This window comes from Ambystoma mexicanum, chromosome 9 (genome assembly GCF_040938575.1).
Source record: "Ambystoma mexicanum isolate Mex_15411 chromosome 9, UKY_AmexF1_1, whole genome shotgun sequence".
Lineage (NCBI taxonomy): Eukaryota > Metazoa > Chordata > Amphibia > Caudata > Ambystomatidae > Ambystoma > Ambystoma mexicanum.
Window position 1 is genome coordinate 1458133026 of NC_090931.1, and position 13841 is coordinate 1458146866.

General features: G+C 45.2%; 1 protein-coding gene across 1 annotated transcript in view; it reads left to right on the forward strand.

Annotated features, from left to right (window-relative positions):
• The window catches only part of LOC138487500 (uncharacterized), a 664822-nt gene extending 652562 nt beyond the window's left edge, over positions 1 to 12260 (forward strand). The window contains exons 18-19 of the mRNA XM_069614007.1: positions 9027 to 9138; positions 11438 to 12260. Coding sequence (XP_069470108.1) covers positions 9027 to 9138; positions 11438 to 11504 — 179 coding nt within the window. The 3' untranslated portion in view covers positions 11505 to 12260. The remainder of the gene's footprint in view (positions 1 to 9026; positions 9139 to 11437) is intronic.
• The last annotated feature ends 1581 nt before the right edge of the window (positions 12261 to 13841 follow it).

A 13841-nucleotide genomic window follows, 5' to 3' on the forward strand; every position in this document is an offset into this window, starting at 1 on the left:
AAGAGTCCGATTTATCATGCCCTCCATGCCAAAATGCAATCGTTTTGGCCTGTACTTTAGGCACATATTGTGGAACACCTCCAAATCTCCTGTGTGGCAGAATTCCGTGAGTCCACTCAAAGCTTTTGTTATAGTTTTATCAAATACAATCTTTTCAATGGCTTTGTGAGTGGGTGATGAAGGAATCAACCACTTCTTCTTCCGTGCCTCCTCTGTGGACAAATGGCCATGTTCACAATTGTGGAAATGTTGGTTCGTGTTCCATCGGTGAACATTTGTACAGTGTGGCATTACTGACCGCCATTTTTCCAGTAGAATTTCCAACGACCCTCCACATGTTTTTGAGCTCCACCAAAGATGGTTGCTGATTGACTTGGACCACTGTGAAATACCTTGCAATTCTTTTTTTTTACCTGCAGCCGACAATTTTTTATTGATTGATTTTGCAAGATGCCAAACGTCAAATTGGTGATTTATATTTTTGTACTGTTCTCTCATTGTCTTGGCAATTGAAACGTGTCTGTCCGTGGCTATCAGGTCGATCACCATTCCCCGCGATTGTAGTTCTTGCAATGATGCTACAAAGCCAACTTTCTCCATGGCCACTGAGGATGTACTTTGTGACACCTGCACGACCACCGAACTCACAATTTTCTTACTTTCCATGTCCTGAAAGCGGTAGGTGCAGTACTTGGCTGAAAATCCTGGGCTGTCGCACTGTCCATCACCGGCTAGCCTGAACCGTTTGCCCGCGAATGTACTATCAATAGACATTGTTTCCATTCTCCAAGCTTCGCTAATGGCTGGAAATAGATAATCGGTTTGGTATTTGTAGAACTGAGTTTTCGCAATGAAATGGATTCCCACAAACTGAAAGAACGACTCTAATTTTTTAAAACTTGAACCACTAAAAAGTGCAGCCGCTGCACAAAGTAGATTGCCTGCTGGCAGTTGTCCCAGCATAGGTTGTGCAGACCATGTGAAAGGATGATATTTTGTACAGGTGGCATGTATTTTAAGGTTAGTGCCTCGAATTGCACGAGTCACATTAATCAATGGCTCCCCACATACTTCCCCACCAACCAAATGCCCACATTTCATCCGAATAATAATATCAATCAAACAACTATCGAATACAATGAATTTGGCCTCTTTCCTTATACTGTCACTCTGCATCCCAGCTGGTTCGGCCTGTAACGTTGAGGACATGTCACTCACATGAAAGGTAGAATCTCTGATATCGTCTTCCGCTATGTTCAGTGATATTGATGGTGTTTCATTGTCGTCTACTTCATTCTCTTCCATTGCAACATCTGTTCCTTCTCCGGCGATGGGTGAATAAAACAATTTCTTCAACTTTCTCGCGGTCTTAGTTTTTGCGGGTGTGGATTCTGTGAATTGATCTCCGACTGCATCCGAACTACCAGGAGGACATTCACTATCAATGGCTGGTGGTGGTATAGCTCCGTTGTCAATCACTTCATATTCTTCCCATTGGCACGATGCATCTCCAGTCTCAAGTCCCTGCCAAAAGGTTTGACAAGCAACATCTCTCGTTCGCTTCACTGTCTGTGTAGATCTAGTTCGTACACCCACTCGCAACTAGAGGACAGATTGGAAAAGGGATGTTCAGTTTAAACACAACTTACAGTATTGAACTATTAACAGTGAAAAACAACATAATATAGTGACCAGGACACTAACCTTCTTTTGCTTTCTTTTCTTTGAAACTTTCTTGCCTCGAACTTCAACATCAGGACGCTGTTGCTCCGACTCGTGTGTGCATGTCTCCACTTCCTCTTGCGCTGCAACGACTATATTTTCATGATAAGCACATCCATCACGCACTGACGCTCCATCGACTCCCTGAAACATAGAACTTTCATTAGTATGTATAATAATATCGAAAACACAAAATGTACTTGGGGACCAATACCCACGTACATCTCAATAGCAAAACACGAATGAACGCATTGTGTAGAACATTCAAACGACAATAGTTCACGCATTGTTGATCTAGTTAGATGGAACTGTCAAGATCCATACCTCGGGCTCCTCATAGACTTCCATTGATGATATTATTGAAGATGATGCTTCAGTGACTCCCTGAAACACAGTAATTGCATTAGTATGGTTTTCTATTTTGATAAAAAGAACATAAAGTTTGTGCAGGCGTCAACGGCTCATCTAAATAGACCTGCACAAATGATCAGTTGTCTAAAATAAATAATGGATATCTAAATATGATTCGATTTGCTCGATCGTTGGAAGTGTCACCACCCAGAAATCTGCATCAACTACTAGGGGTGATGTTCTTGTAGAAGAAGCTCCGTCATCTCCCTGAAACATAGTACTTGCGTTAATAAAGAAGGAAGTATAGCGGATGTAATCAAGTCATATGATCTCGCTTGATCGAGCTGTCAGTATCCATACCTCGAAATGCATAAGAACATCAAGGGACGATGTGACTGCGGTGCACACTTCTGCAAGCTGTTGCGCCGACCCGTAACTGCACGCTCCCCCTTCTTCTTGGACTAATGCTCCATCGACTCCCTGAAACATAGGACTTTCATTAGTAATGAACACAATATTGAAAAAAGAAGACACATAGGAGGGCGACGACAGAAGGACATATCAATGGCTAAAAATGATAGAAACATTGTGTGTAACAATCACGCTACAAGAATGCAAGATCTGATGATCTCCATCGATGGAACTGTCCTGAAACGTACCTCGAGCATCTGAGTGACATCAACGGTAGTCGTCAATACGTTGGACTCCTCAGCATCTCCCTGAAAGACAGTACTTGAATTATTTTGGATAACAATAATTATAACTGAAAGCAAAGACTAGAGGACGAGTACAAGGGTGTACCATTAGGTAAAATAATTACACGATAAATTAAAACTATTGATTTACATGCCTAAAACAAGTCAGTGGCAGAATAGCCAAGTAAGATTACCCGATAGGCGCTTGAAGTGGCTGATGACTGCAATAACGACACGGATGGAGAATCTTCCGCCTTCATATTGAGTGGATACATAAATGGGGAAATTATTGTTAGCTAATGCTACACACTACCGCAAGGCCGAGAGATAAATACGTAAACTTGACTCACCAGTGGAGGGATGTGGACGAATAGAGTGGGAATAGCGGTTGAGAGCAATTTTCGCCTCGCTCGCGGTGTGTTCTTCTTTATTAGCAATGATGTGGAGTACATGTCAGAGGTAAAGTGCCTGCTGCAGATGCGGTATCGATCACCCCTCTTGTCCGCAAAGACTTCTAGGACTCTACTTTCAAGCTCAGAGGGTGGATATCCGCAATATCGGACCCATTCTCTTATCTGATCTATTGTCTTAGGGAAAACATGCATTATAGTACCTTCAGATTTATTATGGGTCTTCGAAGGACAACCGCCAATGGAACAGGCAGGCATTGTGGAAAGTTCTGAAAAGTAAAGATCAACAATTCTCTATGAATACCATTGTGTTAAAAAATTAAATACATAAAAGGTTCAATGCAAGGTATGTTTTGGTTCTTGGAACTATACACGTTATTCACATGCGGATAAGTATTTGAATAACTTTAAAAAAATACAAAAATAATTTCACTAAACTCAGAACATGTGACTAGTTCCTTGCATGTACTGTCTTGAACGAAAAGAAATTGGACGCAAAATGAGTATGGTACATGGCCTTACCTTGACGAGCAAACAGTTAGATGCAGGGATCAGAGTAGTTTCTTGTCGTAGAACAGGGAGCAGTTCACAGGTTGCAAACTGATGAGTTTGCTCAAAGTGGTCACGGAAGTTCACAGAGACGAAGAGCAGACAACCAGCACCTTCACGGGTTGACTAGCAAAGCGCAAAGAAGTTCTCATTAGAAATATGAAGTGGGTTATAAAGAATTCGAAACAGGGGTGTGTTTGTGAATGAATGACGTGTATATGTCGTGGCATTATGCGGTTTGCAGGGGGGCGTCCCGCGTGAGGGGAGATGCTTGGCAGGAGACACGGGGTCTGGCGGTAGACATGGGAACAACAACCCATGCTCTATAGACCACTTTGAAGTGTACATGGTCTTTGGCACCTCTTGGCCTTTATCGCTCCCTGACAGCTCCACTTGCCAGCACAAGTACCCCGGTGCGAACTGCCTTTGATAGGGCGGGGGGTGGATTGGGGCGGTGGTCGTGCAGACAAGACACAGGAAGACTCGTGAATGGAGACACACTTATGTGGATTGCAGGGGGCCGTCCAGCGTGAGGGGAGATGCTTGGCAGGAGACACGGGGTCTGGCGGTAGACATGGGAACAACAACCCATGCTCTATAGACCACTTTGAAGTGTACATGGTCTTTGGCACCTCTTGGCCTTTATCGCTCCCTGACAGCTCCACTTGCCAGCGCAAGTACCCCGGTGCGGGCGGTGGTCGTGCAGACAAGACTCGTTTGCCGTAGGGCCTCACCAAGGAGAGGCCATCTAACTGCATGTAAGAGGCAGGCTGCAGGATCTAGTACATGGAAGGCAGGGGGGTGAGTTTATAAATACCTCAGCCTCCCAGGAGAATATATGGGTGCAGTTCACCCTGGAGACCCTGAACAAAGTGGTGTGGTAAGTATTTTTGGGGGAGGAGGCAAGGCCGGGAGGCTTGATGCCAACCCGCAAAATAACATATGTATGTCTGCTGCATATGGGTTCAACGGTTATGTGGATTGAAGGTGGGCGGCCAGCGTGAGGGAGGATGCTGGCCGGAGACATGTGGTGTGACAAGACAAGGCACAGGAAGACTATTCAATGGAGACACACTAGATTCATTTAAAAAATCAAAACAACCATTGTTAAAATATATGTTGGGTTTTATTTTAGATCTTAATTTCAATTGAACATAAATAATAAACATTACACATTGTAAAGTTGCGGTTGCAGCACATCCCGGGAAAAGCCGCGGTATTGTCCACTGTCGCTGGGGAAATGTTGTCTAATGGCAAGTACCGCACAGGCAGGTATTACTCTCCGAACGCGGTGTCCGAGCCTCCCGTGAAGCCACCAAGTGAAGCAACGATAGGCCACCAGCCTGTACCACCTGTGAAAATGAAAGATGCAAACTGTATTAAAATGACAACTTTCTTATCACTGTCGATTCAGGTACAAAAATGTCATTCTGCTTTGAAAAAAATTCTATCTAGAAAATGCACAACATGGAACCAATTTACATGCATTCGAATGATATGTAGATGTAGTTTTATATGTGGGAGACGACCATGAAATAGTAGTGGCATCACTGACATCACAACCAGAGTATACTTACTCGTTACTCGGATTACGCGGACGAACAGTGCCGCAAAGTTCGTGCATAAGCACCATCATCATCCTCAACACTGTCCGTGAGAGGCAGGCTTCCCTGAACTCTGGCAGCTCGGTGATGCATTGCGGACTTGGCTCGCCTTCCGAAATGTAGGCCAAGCACCCGGAATTTTCACGGCAGCAGCAGTTCTCCTCCTCAGTTGGCATTAGCTCGCAACGATTGCACGTGCACCAGGTGGAGACGCCGTCCATGCGACATGGTCCAGGCTCTTCATCCGTTGACTGGTCCTCCCAACTGCCGTCCGAATCCCCATCGTTTTCGCGTGCTTGCCTTTCCAGTAGTTCTTCCTCGGTGTACTCGGGCTCGTACATATACGGCATTATTGTAGCCATTGTGTGGTAAAGAAAGTAAAATAATTTATAGCGGTGGTACTGGTATCTGTTCACACGGGCTACAATCAACGAAGGTATTTGACCAGAGCACAGAAACGAGTCACAGAATACTCAAAGTAACACAGCGAGAGTAATGGAATCGAAAATCTGCTGCTGTGTGTTGTGAAACGGTGTGTTTATACTTATTGAGGAAAGAGGCGTCCTGCCGTTTCCATGGCGACACTTCATTAGCTGAGGCGCAGCGATTGTTGACACGAAACGTGCTTTGGCGTTGGGAAATGGGCGGTACGCGTCTGCTGATGTCAGGCTCGGGGGCGGGGGATTTGATTTAGTGCCGCAAAAGCAGGTGAGCCAGGGCGATGCGGCAAGTGATAGGATTATCATAAAATGGCGGCTGATTTCGAGTGCGTTAATGGACGAAAAGTCGGGTAAGGTCCATAGGAAAGTTTTCCACGATCTACCGAGTTATGCTTAAAAACACATGGCCGAACCGTAGGGACAATAAAAAAAAAAGTCCCGGAACTCTCCTTTAAGGCTGCAAACAAAAGCCAGCGTGTGTTGCAGCAGATGCACGTGGTAAGCAAGACCCTCCTCCGTTGATAACCAAGCCGGGGAGAGACGCTGGTCTTTGTGGCACCAACCTTGACTCAAAGGAGAAGAAAGCCAAGCGGTTCATCGCAGCCGGTGAGTCGAGGGGAGAGTCAATAAGAGACTGGGCTGTGTTGAACGAAAAAGTAGCGAACAGATAATTTGAACTTTGAGAGCTTAAAGGAACTATTGAGAAAGTGGGAGGAAAGCCTGCAACAGAGGCGCCTGGCACCACATGGGTGCTCACGCAGAAAACTCTGGGCGATTACCCAGAGATAGATTACCATAACCAGAAGGCCTTGGGAAGAGGCGAAGATAGGTCAAAGTGGTCATACAGGGGTCTTGTAAAATACCCTGTACCGTCGAAAGTCTTTGAGCTACAGGTAATTGTGAAGAAGTGAAATGAATCCCGCATGGTGAAATCGGTAATTAACTGTGTTTTGTAAAGTTGGCAAGCGTTAACCCGGTGGAGGGATGCTAACGAGAAGGGGAGAAGTCTAAAGTCCCATTGTGAACTGTTTGGTAAAGGTTGGCGAGAGTGAACCCGGCAGAGGGAAGCCGACAACCAAGGGCAAAGCTCTATGACCTGTTTAAAAAGTCATTGAAGATTTGTGAATGCAAGACCAGGGGAAGTGAATTGTCCCCCTTGTCAGTTGGGTCTGAGCCCGGCCAAGGAAGATCCAGGGGTGAAATGTCATCACCCAAAGTTCATTGAGAAAAGGAACTGTTTAGTTGTTTTGTGGAATACAACTGGTAAGGGGTCTGCACCCGGAAACGGGGGGACCAAGGGGTGAAGCCATCACCCAAAGTATATATGAACAGAACATTGTTTGTTTGTTGAATGCATCAGGCCTTGAAGGCAAGAGACTTTTTTCATTACAAAGAGACTTACCCATCGAAGAACCTGATGGCTGATACAGAACTGTTAGCTCGTGCTGGGAAGGCTCGAGTGTGTGCTGTGCTCCAAAGTCCCACCTTGTTTCGTGCTAAATCGTGGGGAAGGGAGACCCCTGGCAATCCCATCCTGACGTATTATTTATGAACACTTTTTCCTTTATTGAAAACCCTATCCCATACTTTTTATGTAATTAGTTGTCGGATTTGGCAATTGTTTTTTGTTTTAGTATAAGCCCTTTTACTTTGACAAGGCGACACAAGGACTGCCTTATTTTTTATTTGATGGTCGACGCTTGCTCCCATCTTAGATTTAGGTTTAGGTTAGGCGTTTTTCCACCCTGTATTTACAGTTTAATAAAATCACCCTTTAACTGTGATCACTTGTCTGTCTTTACTGTTGTCACAATGAGTTCCTTACAGCTCCCACAGACTCATCAAGGAGTTCCTCAAGGGGCTTTTCCATTCTTTCCCGCTGGTGAAGGCTCCTGCCCCAGCATGGGAACTCAACATGGTTCTGATGAGGCTCATGGGGGCACCTTTCGAACCTATGCATCAAGCCCCACTCAAGTTTCTCTCGTGGAAAACGGCTTTCCTTGTGGTCATCACTCTGCCAGACGTGTGTTTGAGATGCAGGCCCTATCCTACAAGCAACCGTATCTGAGTTTCCACAAATCAAGGGTGGTACTGTGTACACACCCCTCTTTCATGCTGAAGGTTCCGTCAGAATTTCACCTCAATGAGCCCTTGATGTTGCCCGTTTTCTTCCCGAAAACTTTGTCTCTGGCGGAGAGGGCCCGGCATTCACTGGACATTGCTCATGCCTTGAAGTTCTACGTATTGGAATGGGATTGGATCTACGTACGATCCCATTCCACCAGAGTGACTGCTGTGACAACGGTGTTTCTTTCTGGTGTGCCCATGCTTGACATCTGCAGGGCGGCAACATGGAGGTCCACGCATACCTTGACGAAGTTCTACTTCATCGACAGGGATTCCAGGGAGGAGTCCAGAGTTATCCAGGCAGTACTGCGTGGGTCTGTTCCAGGGGTAAATGTTAATTGCTTCTGTTGAGCCTTGCCATCATCCTTGGTTGTGTAATGTTGACCTGCTGTGTATTCATTATTAATGAGCATGTGAATCCATGCCTGACCACATGCTGAAGAAGGTTTAAGTTACTTACCTGTAACTATTGTTCTCCAGCATGGGTCTGGGATGGATTCACATGCAAACCCTCCCTCCAGCCCCTCTGCAGCTCTTCTTGGTCATACTGCCACTTTATGTGCTTACCAAATCTGAAGATGGTTGCCAGAGGCAGGGCTTAGGGAGAGAACTGTCATTGGATGGGGCATTATGATCCAGAGGACAGTGATTGGGTTAAAGGAGAAATTCAGTTTTAAAGTGAAAGTGAAACAGTTTTTTCTTTTACTGAGGATTCCCAGCCTGACAGGGAATATTGATGAGCATGTGAATCCATGCCAGACCCATGCTGGAGAACAATAGTTACACATAAGTAACTTAAACCTTCCTATGTGTTATTCCTCACTTTTGCAAATGGTATATGCTGCTCTATGAAACACCCCCAGCCGCCATACTTGGAGGGGTTAGGCTTGGAAGTGTAATATGGGCATGCCTTGTAAAACATTTCCAGGGCAACCTTTGGTTCCTAGTCCACCCCTGGCAGGAAGTGCTGCATGGGCAAAGAAGGCTGGGGCATTGAAAAGCATTGACAATGAAGCGGGTGAGAGTGAAGTAAGAGGCAGAGTGGAATGGGCGAGTTAGGACAGGATGGAGGAAAATGGGATGCCCTCCCTCTATTATCTTATCCCACACTGCTTTCTTCTCTGATAGGACGGCTGTTTCACCCACTGACCTCGCCAGAGGTAAACTGCCAAACAACGGTGTCCGCCAGCGGCCTGACCAAGAAGGGAAAGACTGGCCTTGGACCCTCGATTACAAACCAGTAAGTGACCATCTTTCTCCAGAAAAAAGACTGCCTTCCTCGTCGATGCTATTTACCTACTACTCTGGTTCCCGTGCTCTCTTTGACAGTATGCGAGATTAGTGTTCTACAGTGGTGGGCAAATGGGATTTTTACTAAATAGTGGCTGATTGGTTACCAGAGAGCAGACCGCTCATTTGCCACACGTTTTCTACTCTTTAACAAATTTCTTCCCTAGGCCGCTTGCATTCTGAAGATAACATTTAGCGGTGACCATCCAGGTCGATGGCAATCATAACAGAGGGCGATCAAGCACAGTGATATTGCCAAGCCCCCAATCATACTTCAGAAACCGTACCCAGGACCATTAAACCTCTCTTTGCTATAGGTTACGAATAGGTGGCTTGAAAATGGCTGTTATGGGTATCCATACAAAATATCCCTACCAAAAATATCGCCATACATATGGCCTTTTGTCTCGTCATAGGCAATATTTTTGGGGAGGATATTTTGTGGGAGCAGGGGTTGCGGGGGTGTGCCCCGCAGGGTCCATGCGTCAATATAGCTGCAAAAATATGGCAATATTTTATTATCACAATATTTTTGCGGGGATATTAACACATGGAACCCTGTTATGCTGAGAGCCTTACACCCAAGTGTGGCTGCCACAATCCTCTAAACAGGAAACACAGCAAGGTCCCAGACCACGTTGCCAGAGGCGGAGCCAGAATTGTCTAACAAGTGGGACCTGGAGCTAACGTGGTAGGGCCCATCACAAGGGAAGCCCGCAGAGGGAATGGGGCTTGTTCTGCCCCGGCCTAAGTAGGCAGTTGTGGAACAGTTGGGCTCTCCCCTAAGAACATTTTTTTTTTACTAATGGGTTAAAATGGTGCACTTAACAGTATGCTTTCTGTGAAAAATTGGGTAAAAAGCCATACAGTTTGCAATCGTTTTTTAGGGCAAGAAATTAACAAAAGTCCAGTAGATGCCAAATCACCCAAAACGCACAGGAGCATTTTCCAACGCATTTTCCTAATGCCTTTTCCCACTGTACGCCAGAACAATGCTAGTGAAAAGAAAATTCATGGTGATTGTGGCCATAAATGTCCTGTGCTGATGCACATATATATGCCAGCATTCCCACACAAGAACATACTCTGGTTTGCTTTACCTTTAATGCCAGTAATTATACTATAACACAAAATGTCCATGCTGGCTCTTCCAGTATATGCCAGCATTCCCACACAAGAACATACTCTGGTTTGCTTTACCTTTAATGCCAGTAATTGTACTAAAACACAAAATGTTCATGCTGGCTCTTCCAGTATATGTTAGAATTCCCACGTAAGAACATACTCTGTTGCTTTTCCTAAATGCCAGTAAAAAGTATAAAAGGATTTTCACTCAACAAGGGTGCAAGAGGTGACTGAGCGGCCTGATGTCCGTAAAGATGAGATTCTTTGGAATTTGCAAGCCTAATCAACTGTTAAGGCCCTCATTTCATAGAATCTGACTGGTTGACAGCCTGGACCTGGGTACTAAAAGGCATAATCAACAATGAATCCCACTTGCATGAACATTGAGGCTCTTTCAAGGAGTTATCCTTTGGGAGGACGTAATTTGACATATAGACGGAGTCCCCATTTGCTCAACTAATCATCAAATGGTAAACCGGCACCAGATGGCTTATGCGAGTGTAATGCACTTAATGGTCATTTCAATTTCAAGGTACCACAAATAACCTGGACTTCTAAAATGTTTACATACTGCAGTATCCAGGTTTAAAATCTATTCAGTGGGCAGAATCTACTTGGGACACCCAGAATACCTGCACACGTCCAGGCTACCAAGAATGTGTGGACATGAGCGACAAAGTTCCTATGCTTTAGTTACCACATAGTACATGAGTGATACCGCATGTTCTGCATTTTAAAGTGTTGAATATGGCATTGACACGCAAAGGGAAAGGTCATCCAGATCTTTGAGATCATCATGAGTTTGGTTAATACCATGTTCAATATGTAGACCACCCAAAGGACTGTATTTAAAGGAAGGCCTTCACCATTCCTAATAACAAGAAACTTCTGTCCCTGCAGGCTAAACCTCCAACATTGGAATACCATGTGTAAATGAACTATTTGCTACATTATAATAAGATTACATGATTACCAGAACATCGATATACAACAGAAGGACATAGAGAAAGGCCAATTGGCAATTTCTGCCTCTCCCCTGGAATGTGGCAATGGATTCCTCTGTACACAAGTTCTAACTTCCTTTTACGAGTTGGTGACTTTTTCTTTCTCTGATTTGCTTCCAGGGCCACGCCCAAGAACAAGCCTGAGCCATTGAAGGGTAAACGATTTTTCACTTCCCCAAATGCCTGAACGGGAATTTGCAGGCGGTGCGAGCTTTCGAGAACATGATCCAAAGGGTGAAAAGATAAATAGTCGAAATGTCTGGATCCAAGAGGGCCTTCACTTTTCAACCAAGCAGTTAGAGTAACGTGCTGTGTGTACAGGCCAGAAACGGAGGACCACGTGAGCAACTGAAGCTTCTCCTTTTGGCAGAAATGGGGTTTTCTGTACTTGTGAAACGTGCTGAAGTGCACGACAAGACTGTTGAAGATGCGTATAAAGTGTTATGTAACAGGGGTCACTGTATAGCTGGCTACGTATAAGGGTCCATTTTCCATTTTCCATTGACTGATACTATGAATTGAATGGCATAGGGTTCCACTGGGTGCATTGAGACATGTTTTTCTTCACAAGATATGATTTGATTAATGAGTGTGCTCTGCACTTCTTGAGGTGTGGTCCGGTTCCTCCATGGTAGCATCACATTCTCAAAATCTAGTGCCTTGTGCTTTTCGGGCTCCTCAGAGGACTTTCCCTTTGCGGTTGGGTTCTTGATGGCCTGTGGCAAGTGCTTCTGCATTGGATAGTCCTGGGTGATTCTCAATACTGTGTGATCAAGTACAACTGGGGGTCGTTATGACCATGGGGATGGGAAAGGGAGATGTGTACACTTCCATGAAGCGGCTCTGTGAGCGGAGTGTTCTCGCCCCATCAAGCGCTTGGGCTGGGAGGGACATGGGAAGCTACAGCATGTAATGTCTCCCTATGGTGTTCTCTCACTGTGGGACTGGGTACCTTGTGTGATCCCTTCCTTTGCACTTGATGGAATTGTTCGTGTATTGGACTGAATAGTAACTTAATTCTTATTGTAACTTTGGATAAGTATTTATAACATTTAAAATTATTTTTCTATTAAATGATTGTAAACCATCAAGCACGGTTGGTTGTCATGTCTGGTCTAGATAGAGCGGGAGCAGCGTCGCAAAGACAATCGGAAGCCTTTCGGACCCTTTTGAAGGAGCTGGTCTTCCAGCCCCTTCAAAGCACAATATTCTTCTAAAATCACTTCCTGTCTATGTCCCACCCCCTGAAGAACTCTGCATCAAGTGGCAGAGAAGGAAGCAGAGGGGAGATCAGACGTTATAGCAAAAAAGTTGTTTCAAATGTTGGAAAGATGATTTTCACTCATCCACCACCTCTCCAGAAATAGGCCGTTCCTGAATAGAACTGTCATGATAAAAATACAACATGCTATAAATCTTCATGTACTGCAAACCAATAAACCACACCAGCCTTCTAAAGGGGGGCAGGGTGGGCCTATTGCAAATGAGGCAACATTCTGTTAGGCCATATGATACCTTATTCCTGCCCTTTAGCCACAACGGAGAGCTAGAGCCGGTACTGTCCCTACCAGGTGCTTCAGCTCACTCCCTCTGTAACTTCCACCCAAGGCCTGGAAAGAAACTTGTTCTCTGATGGAATGCCTAATTGTACTGCAATGCCGCTTCCTTCACTACCTCTTCAGCACCCATCACCCCAAACTCTGCAAACTTGCATCGACCCTCTCAAAACTGCCACTCTGGCTGCCCTCAGTGCTGATGTTTCTACTATCTCCCACTCCCCTTGCCTAGCTAAAAAGAGGCAGTGGTGTTAGTCTGGAGAACATCAAAGGAAGGACCATCCAACCTTTCCCTTTCTGACTTAACTCCACTCTTTTGAACACGTTACACTCCTAGCCGCTGACTATCTTCTTATCCACCGGCACTCTCCATCAGTCCTTCAATGATGACGTCCTCCTCCTTGATTCTCTCCCTGCCAGTGTGCCTGACTCCATCATGGCAGAACCTGAACATTCCCAATATGACCTAGGCCCTTCATCTATAACTGTGATCCACTCTAGACATCTTCCTACTCAGACTCGCATCTATTTTCTAGATATAATCTTCCTCTCTTTGATCCCTTGCTGCCTCTGTTGATGCGTCACCATCTGATAACCCACTCAACCACTTCATGGTAATGGTAATTTGTAACGCACCACAGTCCAAATTAACCTGTTCCTTCGACTGTCTAGTGCAGGTGTTTCCGGCTCAGTCCTGGCCTGGTTTGGTTCTTTCCTATCTGATCGGTGCCAATCAATTTATCGCCAGCCCTTTTCAATCTGATCCTGTTTCCTTCACTTGTGGGGTAACCCAAGGTTCTGCAATGTCTCCTATTGATATGAAATGATAGGCTATTTATAACGCACTTAATACCCAGAGGTTTCTAAGCACAGACCCGGGAAGGGCCATCGTAAGAAATCTTGGGGCACGGGGCACAGACTCACTTGGGGCCCCCTATCTGAACCAAAGAAATTACGGGATTCAAAAT